The sequence below is a fragment of the Haliotis cracherodii genome, unplaced genomic scaffold, assembly GCF_022045235.1.
Source record: "Haliotis cracherodii isolate W230 unplaced genomic scaffold, xgHalCrac1.p SCAF_6, whole genome shotgun sequence".
In the NCBI taxonomy this organism is placed as follows: domain Eukaryota; kingdom Metazoa; phylum Mollusca; class Gastropoda; order Lepetellida; family Haliotidae; genus Haliotis; species Haliotis cracherodii.
In genome coordinates, this window is record NW_027266319.1 from 25,858,610 (window position 1) to 25,872,815 (window position 14,206).

The window sequence follows — 14,206 nt, forward strand, 5'->3', positions numbered from 1 at the left end:
GAAATAGTAAAATCAATAAACCCGTGATTTCTTCTTTTTTAGCTTTACCTTACACTGAGTATTTTTTTTTCACTGCTTTGCCACACAATATTGTTATATTATTACAAAATACATTAATAACGATAGATGCGATAGAAGCTAAAAATGTATGTAGAAACTGTGTGACATAACCCTCTTCATCATACCAATTAGATACATATCACATACACTATGCTAATGGTGCCAAGATAGATGTTTATGACCCCCGTACATATTCCAAAAGAATGATTGTTCTTGAGCGGCTGTTGAAATCTTGATCTCGTCTCAAAAGTAAGAGTAAGTCTATCGAAAATGTGTCGCTTACGTTTACTTACTTGTATGCTGTTCTACTAAGACTATGCTATTTTAAAATTGCAATCCGTGTCAATCAATAATTTAAGTATGTAAAGTATTATTTCATAAATTATTAAGAACAAAAGCTAGGAAAATCACAGGTCCTGAAATATGTTGAAACAGTTCAGATGTCTGCTTGCTAACGTTTGTCTTTTAACCGGTTTATAATAACCTCTACACAGATAGTACACAGATATAGGGTTGAGTTGTATACTTGATGGTACTGAGCGTATATTTCCGCAATGGTATTTGTTTTGAACTCAAATGTTTATAATAATATGTCCCATTGTATTAGAACAGGAAGCATCAGACCCGTAAAGATCCGGGGTAGAATAGGTCTTCAGCAACCTATGTTTGCTGTAAAAGTCGACTATGCTTGTCGTAAGGGGCGACTAACCGGATCAGGTGGTCAGGCTCGCTGACTTGGTTGATGCATGTCATCATATCCCAATTGCATGGATCGATGCTCATGATGTCAATCACTGGATTGTCTTTCCCAGACTCGATTATTTACAGACCGCCGTCATATGGCTGGAATATTGCTGAGTCTGGCGTTAAACAACAAACAAACAAACAAAACAAAAGAAAGCATCATGATGTGAACCCTCTTTTATATATTGCACCAACCAGGGAAGAGAACACGGATAACTGATACAGCAGATTCACAATACGTCTAAACGTTTCAACACTGCTTTGAACAGTATTTCAGTTTTCAGAATTGTGTCGGGCTTTTAAAAATCAAGTCTCGACCAGAGAAAAAGGACGTAACTGAAAACATCCATCATCGCCATCGGTCACGTTGATTGGCAGTCAAATCAAAGAGCCCGACCATCCCATACAATTTTGGTCGCCCCTTGCCTCAACCAATGGGGTGCTAGGCATTCAAGTAATCAGTTAAGTATGGTACCAAGTATAAAGATATTAATACCGACGGTCAAATACTGACCCCATTGCCAACAACATTTGCAGACACATGATCTCATCTTGTAACGGTCTTCTTCTTAAGACTCTCTTCAAATGACGAATACGACTACCTGAACGGATACCTAACAGCCTTCAACCGTGCTGCTGTTGATATTTCAAAACATCGGTTTATTTCAATGGCCTGTTTGACGTTAATGTTATTGACAAACTGTAGTTACACAGCTAATTGTTGGTAGTTGGTAAGGGCGCGAAAGCTATTATCTCCATCGATCGATCATCAATGTGTAATAATTCCTGTGATTACCTACTCTAGATAGAAAAGAGTTTTAATTGGTGCCTGAACACCAATGTTGGTTATTATCTTTACAATTCCAACAATAACAAAGAAACAAGAACATGGATGAACAAATATACCTATATTGCATCAATAGATGAGACAAAGCCAAACACGTTTTAAATGTTCCTGATTTCTTAGAGCTATAGCTTCTATATAGAATGAAGGAGTGTATGGGACCTATTGAAGAAAAAGTTTGAACAGGTGTTTACAAGGAGAGCGTAATTATATTATACTAATTATGTCTCGCCTGAATAAAACAAAATCATTCTCGAAGCCATGGTATAATTATCTAGTTACTGAGGCAAAATGATGACCCTAAATTCATAAAATCGATGTGAGCTTTGGCTTCCCATAAAAGATTGATGAATTTGTTGAAAGTTAATTAATGTTTCGGTTAGAAGAAGTCCCACTATAATTCAAATCATATTTTGTTTTGCAGAAACACAATGGTATAACTAAAAGTATCATGACACATATTGTGAACTAGACCGCCTCCGTGGTCTAGTGGTAGAGCGTCCGCCCGGAGAGCGGGAGGTCCGGGGTTCGATCCCAGGCCGCGTCATACGAGAAGACGTTAGGCTCGCTAGGTGGCGGTGTTTCAGTTTCGAACAGTCTGACAACCTAAAAACAACAGCGTGTCGAGAGAAGCTTTTTGATAATCGTACGTAAACAATATAACTGAAGACCTTCAAACCTCGTATCGACTTGAATGAAACACCGTGGATACCACAAATGGATCCAAAACCAAATATAAGTCAATACATTTTCTGTAGTTTTATCACAAAAAATCGAATTGGTCGTATTTGAGCGTCGCATCAATCACAGTGGGCGGGGCTTATTTAGGTTTGCGCTATAAATAGCAACGAGCATGGCCATGCATTTATGGTCAAATTGTCTTGTGGTGTATTATTTACGGATGAACGGCAGCACAACAGCAGTCTCGCTAAAAGTAACAGTAACGATACATAAGTACGAAATCGAGATAAGTTACCTAAGAATAAGCAACAAGATTTTTTCAGCTTAATCCGAAAATAACATAAATATTTGTTTAGTTTTGGTCACTTGCATTTAACTGTTATCATACCATAAGCAGGTTATATTTTTGAAACTTCAATTACCAGACCGATTTCACAACTAATGTTTTGGAATGGGCCTAATTTTATACAACAGAAAAGTGGTTTTTATGACGGGTGCCACTGGTTGGGCAGGCAACACCTGGTATCATCACTATTTGATAGTGAGTGAGTGAGTGAGTGAGTGATTATGGTTTTACGCCGCTTTTAGCAATATTCCAGCAATATCACGGCGGGGGACACCAGAAATGGGCTTCACACATTGTACCCATGTCGGGAATCGAACCCGGGTCTTCGGCATGACGAGCTAACGCTTTAACTACTAGGCTACCCGACCGCCCCCTATTTGATAGTGATTCATAAACACATGATATAGTCGGAATCATACAATCGACTCTCCTTTTAGCAGAGATTTCCTATGAATATGGAAAGGGTTTTGTCGCTTTTATTTACCTTGACAACAATATATGAATATGTCACATGTATCAACGTCACATGGAAAACTAATAAAACTAACAAAACACAGTTGCTTCAGTAAAGATCTCTGTCCAGTTGACAGAGACTAGAGTCAAAAGAGAGTGTACCTAGCCTGTTGCTAGCAAACCGTATTCACTGAATGTAGGTCGCACTTGAGAACAAGGCTTAGTTTTCACGGGAAAAGATATCAATTATCAAAAGATTGAGGCTAAGCTCGCACACTGACTCTTTCTGGATGGAGAACAAATGCAGGTGAGAGCGACATTGATGCTTTGACCTCCGTGACCACAAACTGTGTTCATGCCGAAGTAGTTCAAGGTTAGGGTGTGGCATGAAATGCGTGGTTTTCTTACATTGCTGGACAATCTGGATAAATATAATGTTAATAACCATGCTCACACACATGACAGAAATACAAGTGTTTAACAGATATTTATCTGAACATCGTTTGAAGTCTGTAAGGCTGTCCGTATTGATCCACATATCCACTCCGACGTGAAATGATATAAACATTTCGTATCTGATTTTTTGCAGCCGCTGTGGAAATTTGTACATCGATTAGTTTATTAATTACTTATTTCCGAAGCAAAGTGACTTCATCTATAAACTAATTTGAAGACTGTTACCAGGTGTTATAAATTTTAAAATGTCATTCAAGTACTTCTTTACCACATCCACACATTTTCCTATGGATTATTAAAACATGACACAGCCAAACACATGAGCTATTCGTCTTTTTATAACAATTATTTCGTTGTCATCTTTTGTCATGGAACTTAATATGTTTTACTCGTTGAATGCGTACCAAATACGATTTTAATTGGGTCCTGAGTTCAACATTGGTGAGTTCCGTTTTTGTTTTTACGTTTGTTTGTTGTTTAACGCCGCACTCAGCAATATTCCAGTTATATGACGGCCGTACATAATCGAATTTGGACCAGACAATCCAGTGAGCATCGATCCACATAACTGGGATAAGATGACATGCATCAACCAAGTCAGCAAGCCTGACCACCCGATCCCGTTAGTCGCCTCTTACGACAAGCATAGTCGACTTTTACAGCAAACATAGGTTGCTGAAGACCTATTCTACCCCTGATCTTCACGGGTTTGGTGAGTTCCGAATAATCTTTTGATATACCCCCGAATCCAGCGTACCAAAAGGGGGTTGGCATCCTCAAAACTAATTAGCAACCAACGCAGTCTGTCATAGTTAGGCTCAGAATGTTTTTGTCGTCCAACCTACACACGTAACAGTAGTGAACAGTAACATAACAAAAATGTGCAACATAAGTATGTTATTGCGGGGAAATCTCATGTGAAGTTGTGAGGTCTGCGAGTGTGTTTGATCAAGGCTACATATATATAAAAAACGGAACGGCAAATCAATCTGTAAAAAGAAACAAGTGAGTTTTGCAACGAATGATTTCCTGTTTGTACTGGATTCCAAAGCTCCATAATAATCCGTGCATATGGAGATATATTGCTGGGTCCAGCAACTGTACCTTCAAATCTCTAACTCAAAGATGAACCATAATCCTTAAAATGACGAAAGAAGGATTTTCTATATATTCATAGAAAGTATTTGGGACAAGTGGAATTAACACCACGTGGACTTTCAAAAACTAAAATTGGCTTTAATGTTTGCAATCTCAGAAAAGAAGCAAATTCCATTCTGTCAAAGGATTGGGTTTTTCAGCTTTGCACACCACTATTACGCACGAAAAACGTAAGGAAAAACCCGTTATTCCGTAGGGCATATGTTACTAACGTTGTGACATCCCCCCTCTTTCAGATGTTCTGGAAACATTTTCATAAATGAAAGCGAATGTCTTCTGATGTTCACAATATGTGACATGCCGAACTTCCTTACTGATAAGACCGCCTCCGTGGTCTGGCGATAGAGCGTCTGTCCGGTGAGTGGAAGGTCGGGGGTTCGATCCCCGGCTGCGTCATACCAAAAGACGTTAAAAAATGGTACTTGTTACCCTGCCTGGTGCTCGGCATTAAGGGGCTAAAACAAGGACTGGTCGACTCGGAGTCAGTATACTGTGTCTGAGTGGGGGATTCATGTTACACTGCGGCATGGTATCTCTGTGGGCTGCACTAAAAAGTTGGCATAACTACGGACTAGTACAAGCAGCCACACACACGTGTGCATGCACGTCGCTATATAAGTGCGATAATCGCGACGTTGAAGCCCATTTTACCTCACCTCCTCATTGATAACATCCTTGGGAAATGTGGGGATAAGACATTTAGGCAAGAATTAGGCATCCCTACGGGCACCCGATATATCTGTTTCTTTAAGCATCGATTCGAAATGTTTGCTCGCATTGGCAAAACCAACAAGGTAATTAAACTTAAAGTATGTCAATGATCTGATATCGTTCAATGACCATCAAACAGCCCATTCCCGTCAACTGATTTACCCAACTGAACTGGAAATAAAAGAGACTAGGAAGACCGCCTCATCTGTTTCATATTCAGATCTATGCATAAAGATTCAGAGTGACCAAACACTCTCCACAAGACTATGTCAAGAGGGACAACTTCAACTTTCCAATAGTCAACTTTCTCTGTCGAGCAATATTCTTGCAGCTCCAACCTTTGGCGTTTACATTTCACAATTTTTGAGGTACAATCAAGGATGCTCTTTCAACCTAAGATTTCGTAATACGACCCTTGTTGTTTGATCAAGGCTAGAACGTTGAAGGCTTAAGTAAAGCTTTCAAAAGGTTTTACGGGAGACATGTGGAGGACATTTCTAAATTTGACGCATCATTGACAAAAATGATATCCGGTGCTATTCCCTATTATCTACCATTCATTTCTTCCGTGTTCTCGTGTTTTTCGGGTGAACAATTGACTTGTCTTTGCATGTGTTTGTGATGGTTGCCACCGGCGGGGTAGGATACGCTGACCTTCTCGCGAACACCTGGTACCATCACCATTCATAGTGAGTCATAAGCACATGCTCATGATGTAGTCCAATCGTACAATCGATATGTTTTATGAATATGGCAAAGGTTTTGTCGCTTTTATAATTATTAATTGACAATGCATGGCTTGACTACGTTTGTTCTGTTCCTGTAGATATATTTTCCAATCTTCTGTCTATCTCTTCTTTGATTGCATTTAAACATATTGAGCTCTGTAAATTGTAAATATCGGGCAGGGTAGGTATTCTTATTTGTATAATGTGTTCCCCGCTACATTCAGGTTTGTGCAGGGGGCACGGGTGGCCCAGTCGTCTAAGGCGCCGTTCCTTCGGTACGCCAGAAACCTCTGATTTTGGGTTCGAATCCCGGTTCGCCCCGATTATGTTTCTAGGTTTGTCAGCACCATACCCGTGCTCGTGGGTTTCACCGAAGTGGTAAACGTCTAAGACCTGCATCACTTCGGGCTTTCTTCCCACATTAAGCTGCCACGCCGCGATATAACTGGAATACTGTTAGAAGCGGCATTAAACCCAACTCACTCACTCAGGTTTGTGCATAAGATGTTTGTCAGAACCATACGCGTGCTTATGGTTTTAACAAATAAAAACGTCAAATACTTGCACACATGTCTTCATATGATTGAAATACTGTGGCCTTTAATCCAACTCACACACTCTCTCACTCACTAACGACTTATATACTACTGAACTGCTTACACAAATAGTCATACCTGACTGTATAATCAATAACAAATATGAATAATCCTACATATGAAGCATTATTCGTTTACGGATGAGATGTTCTTGTGGAGAGATACGGATTTGACTACTTTTTGAGACTCAACATTTTTCACTAACACGACTCTGCAAATAGCAGGACACAAACATCGAACAAAACAATAACAGAATTAATCCATCATATAAATTTATTCTGGTTTAAGGCCTCTGGCCCAGGTTCAAAATGACAGACAACATACAACACATTTAAAGACATATTTAAGAGAACATGAACAAGATAGAAACGATAGAGGTAAAAGTAGACTAACATGTTCGTCCCCTTTTAATTTCAAACTGATAATCTCGTATTAAACATAGCAGTCATCTTCTTGATATATAACTTCATGACAGGTAGCCGGAAAAGGCAGTTGCAATGAAATACTAATTATTTATGATTATTGAGCAGCTAAAACTAAAACCGTGTGTCAATATCCGTTTTATAATTCATAAAACATGATATTATCACAACTGTGGTCAATAATTCTTTTATTGCATAATATAAAAAAAGTTGCGAAGTGCGTCTTTTTCTTTTTCACAAACGAAATCGAAATGAGCAGCCATATTGTTTACCTTGTTTACAACAAGCTTTGCGTAAGACTCTCGCTGATTGGTTGAAAGTATGGCTCTCCTTTGAGTCCATTAGCTTAATTACGCAGGGCACTACCACTTTTGATCTCTGGGCAATACCGTGTCATGTGACCTTTACTCAACCAAAGAAAATCCAGACATACATGTAACCTGTAAATGTAATAATTAAATCCGTTCGTCAAATCAAATGATTTTAGGTTTGCCTATTTTCACAGAGATACCTTTTTTCGCTTCCACAGTCGCTATCATATATTCCGCCTTGATGCAACATAACACAGTTTTCTTCGGTCCCTCCATTAATTAGACTACGGATCCCATGATCGTTTGACAGCGTTGTCCCATCGATCCATTTGAAGACTCCTTCTGTCTCAACATCGGTCATGCCAATCCACACGTTGGTGCTATATAAATAGACTGCAAAGCAAGATGGAATGGATTAGTTTTGAAAAAGATTTGCATAATACATGTTTATTATGTTCTTCTTTAGGGCAAGGCAACCAAAGATAGTCGCGCCGCCATTTGAGCTATTGCTGATCCAGGAATAAGCGATTATTTGCTTACTCTAAGGGATTCGTGGCTTGCAACGCGCCTGTATTAACCAAGTCTCTTGTGATCTTAATTCTGGTTTCTTTCATTCTTTCTTATCTATATTTATATATTTTTTTTACACAATACAGATTGTCTGAAAAAGATGAGAAGCTGTCTCAGTGTTCAGTAAAGCAAACAATTAAATGTCTTTTCGTTTTAAACGATTATTAACTTAGAGATAATCATAACTCCAAACCAGGCTAAGATTTGAACTTAATGGGCATGTACAGGTGAACTAACACACACATGGGGAAAAACAATTATCTGTTCTCTATGCCAAAGAATAACTTAAAGTTTAATATATATATATAATAACATTGTATTTACAGTAATTGCTTGAGGCTTGGTCTGAAATTGTGAAACTGGCTTACCATTGTTTTCGACCATAATTATGACTTGGTTACTTGGACATGTGTCTTCTCAGACCACGGCTTGAAATGCCTGACCCCAGAACATTTACCTCCCCTTGTATATTGTATATAACTCTAAACGAAATGGGAATATTACAAATTGCGAACTTAAAAGAAACGAAAAAATGAAAATATCCTTTTAGGAGGGTAACAATACCCCTTGTTTTATGTATATGAGGGTAACATAAGGCCAGTTAATACATTTTTTAAAACTCTAAACGAAATTGGAATATTACAAATTGCGAACTTGAATTTTGATCACTTCAGTGCCCATTGATCTCGCTCATTTAAAATTTCAGACACTTACATCCATTGATAATATCCAAAACTTTATTTGTTTTGTCCTCGTCTTTGAACATCATCAATTGCCCCCCTTTGTCCTCACACGTTCGTTTTGCATTCTCCCAAATGGCTTCGTCCTCTGACATGCTGTAGCAGATGGTGGAGCCCTCATCCTGAACCCAGCCTTTACTCTCTGCACACCAATCTGTAGGGTCTGAACGAAAGTAAGATATAAACTTCTCAGTATAACTTCTTATCCCCTTCTGAGTTTCTTGACTTGACTAAAACCATCAGGCGGCTCTTTTTTCCCAAATTCAATTCATGTGGCAATTTTCCCAGGGAAACCACTTTTCAATTCACCGCATTCGTGGTCATTTTATCAACATGGCTTTGCCTTAGTGCAAACGGGTATAACGACAAAATAGTCAGTTACATCGACCATTGCTTTGAGAATATTACATGGATATTTTAATATTATCATTCATATACCACGGTTGTCATTTATAACCACATGTTATTCAGCATGGAGAAGCACTGGTAATTGTCACAAATCGCTGTGTAGGGTTGCGTCCCTTGGAATCGTGGGTTCGAATCCCGGTTATTTTTCTTGGTTCATCAACACCATATCCGTGCTCGTGGGTTTCACCAAAGTGGCAAACGTCTGAGACCTGCATCACTTCGGGCTTTCCTCACACATTAAGCTGACACGCCGTGATATAACTGGAATACTGTTAAAAGCGGCGTTAAACCCATCTCACTCACTCACTTACTCACTCACTCACGCACTCTGGCAATGTATAGGGGGCTAAGTCTTTGTAATTATTTAAACATATTTAAGAAAGTACATGCAGTTTTGTAAGGGTTGCAGTTAGTATTAGTATTAGTATTAGTATTAGTCTCATCCTTGCCAAATCCCTACAGCTCCATATCCCCCTTCTATTTCTACAGGTGTCGTGTCGATCTGGTGCGAGGTATTCACATACAAACGATTGGTTGATCTATTCCGTAAACGTTACGTGTTACTTTACCGAACAGCCACATATACGCGTTGTAATATAGATTTGAAAACTGCCTTTGTTGTGTCAGTGGGCAATATTACTTTAAAATTAAACGCCTTTTGTATTAATGTAAACCAGGTGATATCGGTCATCCACTTAATTAGATAAACATGCTGTGTTTCCAACGTAGAACTAAATGAGTTTGGAACCGAACGCGCACCACGGGCTTTCTACTTGTGCCTTCTACCATGATACAATTTAACGTCATAGCTCTTGTGTTTGCAACGATAGTGAGGGAAGCGGTATAAGCTGACACACTGCGATATAACCGGAATATTGTTCAAAGCGGCGTCAAACCCAACTCACTCACTGACTCACTAGGGTATACATGTACATGTGCTACCCACGCACTACTCAACCAAACCTGATGGCAGCTGCAGTCGTCTCTGATAGTGTCGAGATCCGGGGGTTGACCTTCCTGTGTTAGGACTTGGGATCACGATCAAGGGGTAGAGAATGCACCATGATGCCACCGGGTCATGGTAGAATACAACACAACTGGAACTCAATGCGCATACGTCAGCACATTTGTGGACTTCATTCACATCAATAATGCGATTCAGCGATACGCTGATGTTCATCACGTTTACATCATCGTAGTCTAAAAGTCGCTCAAATGTGACGCTGTAGTTTTTGCATCTGCAAAAATACCGAGTTTACGGAGGCTATAATGAGCCGGTTGAAGTCAGCAATGTTACAATGTTAATATATATTACGAAAGCAATAACACACATATGTTTTGTAACATCAACATTAACATGATCACTTGTACATACATAGAGGTTATCCCCAAACACACAAGCGTGATAACCTCTTTATCATATAATGTCATTCTTTAATTCTGTGCTTCAAAATTGCTTTCCCTCTCTCACAAACATTAACGAAACATTGCGACTTTTCCTGGAATGCGCGCATTAATATTTATTACGTCACAGGGTGAGTGATGTGTCAGTCGGACAGTGACAGTAGCCAATATAGTTCCAACTGACATCTGTTTCTTATACAGTGGCGAAGCAACATATACGCAAACAATAATTATTGTTTTTAATTGCCTTTCGTGGCAATCCATCGGTCTGTCCGCTAGAGTAACTGCCCTTTGTCAAAGGGAAGCTACTCTAACCCTAATCTATGAGACGTCACAGCCACGGTCAGACGTTGTTGATAGTCGGTCTGTCCTGTCATAGCGTTAAGAATTGTATTCAGATGTACACACAGCGACAAAACGAAACAAGGTAACAATTCAAACATATTTCGGCCAAATCCAACTATTTTAATTTGTGGAGAAGGTTTCAAGCCGCAGAGGTCTACAAGCACAGATATGGCTACTGCTCCCGCTTGGCTAGGCCTCGTGCCCTCGCAAAATTGTTTCGAAATTTATATCTCCAAAGTTGCCAAATCTTAAAAAATGCCTTAGCTACGTCACAATTAGACACTGATTTTCAGTATATTAGACTGTTCTTTTGATAATGATAGCAATTATCCCTGTAGTTTATCCAGAATGACGAGGGCGACGCAATGTTTGTTTATAAACGGTGAAAGTAGTCCCTACTTGACCTTTTATTTTTGCATCTCTATCCGCATATGACCCAAACGCATATCGTTTTTATCCGTTGGCTTTATCCTGCCGAGAAACCTACGCATTATATGATAAATATGTATAGCGGACCATTAGTCAGCAATGTCACAGCTATAACATGACGCCAGCTTGCCATCAATATCACAGCTGTAACATATATCTCGGTGGCCTGTAGTCAGCAATATCACAGCTACACCACAGTGGCCTGTAGTCAGCAATATCACAGCTACACCACAGTGGCCTGTAGTCAGCAATATCACAGCTACACCACGGTGGCCTGTAGTCAGCAATATCACAGCTACACCACGGTGGCCTGTAGTCAGCAATATCACAGCTACACCACAGTGGCCTGTAGTCAGCCATATCACAGCTACACCACGGTGGCCTGTAGTCAGCAATATCACAGCTACACCACGGTGGCCTGTAGTCAGCAATATCACAGCTACACCACGGTGGCCTGTAGTCAGCAACATCACAGATAGACCACGGTGGCCTGTAGTCAGCAATATCACAGCTACACCACGGTGACCTGTAGTCAGCAATATGAGAGCTACACCACGGTGGTCTGTAGTCAGCAATATCACAGCGACACCACGGTGGCCTGTAGTCAGAAATATCACAGCTACACCACGGTGGCCTGTAGTTGGCTATATCACAGCTACACCACGGTGACCTGTAGTCAGCCATATCACAGCTACACCACTGTGACCTGTAGTCAGCAATATCACAGCTACACCACGGTGGCCTGTAGTCAGCAATATCACAGCTACACCACGGTGGCCTGTAGTCAGCAATATCACAGATAGACCACGGTGGCCTGTAGTCAGCAATATCACAGCTACACCACGGTGACCTGTAGTCAGCAATATGAGAGCTACACCACGGTGGTCTGTAGTCAGCAATATCACAGCGACACCACGGTGGCCTGTAGTCAGAAATATCACAGCTACACCACGGTGGCCTGTAGTTGGCTATATCACAGCTACACCACGGTGACCTGTAGTCAGCAATATCACAGCTACACCACTGTGACCTGTAGTCAGCAATATCACAGCCACACCACGGTGGCCTGTAGTCGGCAATATTACAGCTACACCACGGTGACCTGTAGTCAGCAATATCACAGCTACACCACGGTGACCTGTAGTCAGCAATATGACAGCTACACCACGGTGGCCTGTAGTTGGCTATATCACAGCTACACCACGGTGGTCTGTAGTCAGCAATATGACAGCTACACCACGGTGGCCTGTAGTCAGAAATATCACAGCTACACCACGGTGGCCTGTAGTTAGCAATATGACAGCTACACCACGGTGGCCTGTAGTCGGCAATATCACAGCTACACCACGGTGGCCTGTAGTCAGAAATATGACAGCTACACCACGGTGGCCTGTAGTCAGCAATATGACAGCTACACCACGGTGGCCTGTAGTCAGCAATATCACAGCTACACCACGGTGGCCTGTAGTCAGCAATATCACAGCTACACCACGATGACCTGTAGTCGGCAATATCCCAGCTACACCGCGGTGGCCTGTAGTCAGCAATATCACAGCTACACCACGGTGGCCTGTAGTCAGCAATATCACAGCTACACCACTGTGACCTGTAGTCAGCAATATCACAGCTACACCACGGTGGCCTGTAGTCAGAAATATCACAGCTACACCACGGTGGTCTGTAGTCAGCAATATCACAGCTACACCACGGTGGCCTGTAGTCAGAAATATCACAGCTACACCACGGTGACCTATAGTCAGCAATATGACAGCTACACCACGGTGGCCTGTAGTCAGCAATATGACAGCTACACCACGGTGGCCTGTAGTCAGCAATATCACAGCTACACCACGGTGGCCTGTAGTCAGCAATATGACAGCTACACCACGGTGGCCTGTAGTCAGCAATATCACTGCTACACCACGGTGGCCTGTAGTTGGCAATATGACAGCTACACCACGATGACCTGTAGTCAGCAATATGACAGCTACACCACGGTGGCCTGTAGTCAGCAATATGACAGCTACACCACGGTGGCCTGTAGTAGGCAATATCACAGCTACACCGCGGTGACCTGTAGTCAGCAATATCACAGCTACACCGCGGTGGCCTGTAGTCAGCAATATCACAGCCACACCACGGTGGCCTGTAGTCTGCAATATCACAGCTTCACCACGATGACCACAGCTACATAACATCGCAGCTACATAATATAATTTCAACAACACTTACGTTGATACTGCAATGTGAATTAAAGTCGAAGAAATCAAGAATAACGGCGTCATCATCACAGTTATTCTGTAGGATTGAGATCTTTCATATATTATATATACAAGTCCATTTATTGATTCAGTTGCATGTCTTGAACTGTGCATGTCTATAAGGCATGTCTTGAACTGTGCTGACAAGTCTGGCATTTGTTCTGTCCGATATGAAAAGTGATTATACAACTAAGGGCATGATGAACAAATACTGACCTATCATTTTATATGTTTTATTGTTCTAGAACACATTTGGTTCAATTTTAGGACAAATAAAAGATTCACGATACCACATGCAGCACTTCACGTTTGTAAACAGTGGGATTGATTAGGGGTATGCATGTAAGAGTAGATCATATCATATTGTCTCTGACCTTAACATTTTCCAGTATGTGTGCTTGTACTTTCTTTTATGTTAAGAAGGACATACAAGTAACTGAAGGTTCGTGAATGTCAGAGCCCCACACAAAGAAATGATTGTGTTCTCTGGCTTAAAATAAAGAAAATAATTCCACAATTATGAGAAATCTCTACAACAA

At 40.8% G+C, this 14,206-nt stretch overlaps 1 protein-coding gene across 1 annotated transcript; it reads right to left on the reverse strand.

Moving 5' to 3' along the window:
* Positions 1 to 7,682: 7,682 nt before the first annotated feature.
* On the reverse strand, positions 7,683 to 13,823 carry LOC139446788 (CD209 antigen-like protein D). The gene is made up of 4 exons (XM_071228112.1): positions 13,639 to 13,823; positions 10,192 to 10,466; positions 8,795 to 8,983; positions 7,683 to 7,903 (listed from the first exon to the last, which is right to left on the reverse strand). The coding sequence occupies exons 1-4, from the start codon at positions 13,821 to 13,823 to the stop codon at positions 7,683 to 7,685; spliced, it is 870 nt and encodes a 289-aa protein (XP_071084213.1).
* Between the last annotated feature and the right edge of the window lie 383 nt (positions 13,824 to 14,206).

Coding starts and splice junctions, on each gene's coding strand:
- LOC139446788 (XM_071228112.1), bottom strand. CDS start 13,823: ATGCCAGACTTGTCAGCACAGTTCAAGACATGCCTTATAGACATGCAC. Junction 10,467..13,638: donor ATTCACATTGCAGTATCAAC/GTAAGTGTTGTT, acceptor GTATTTTTGCAG/ATGCAAAAACTACAGCGTCA. Junction 7,904..8,794: donor TTTGGATATTATCAATGGAT/GTAAGTGTCTGA, acceptor CTTGCTTTGCAG/TCTATTTATATAGCACCAAC.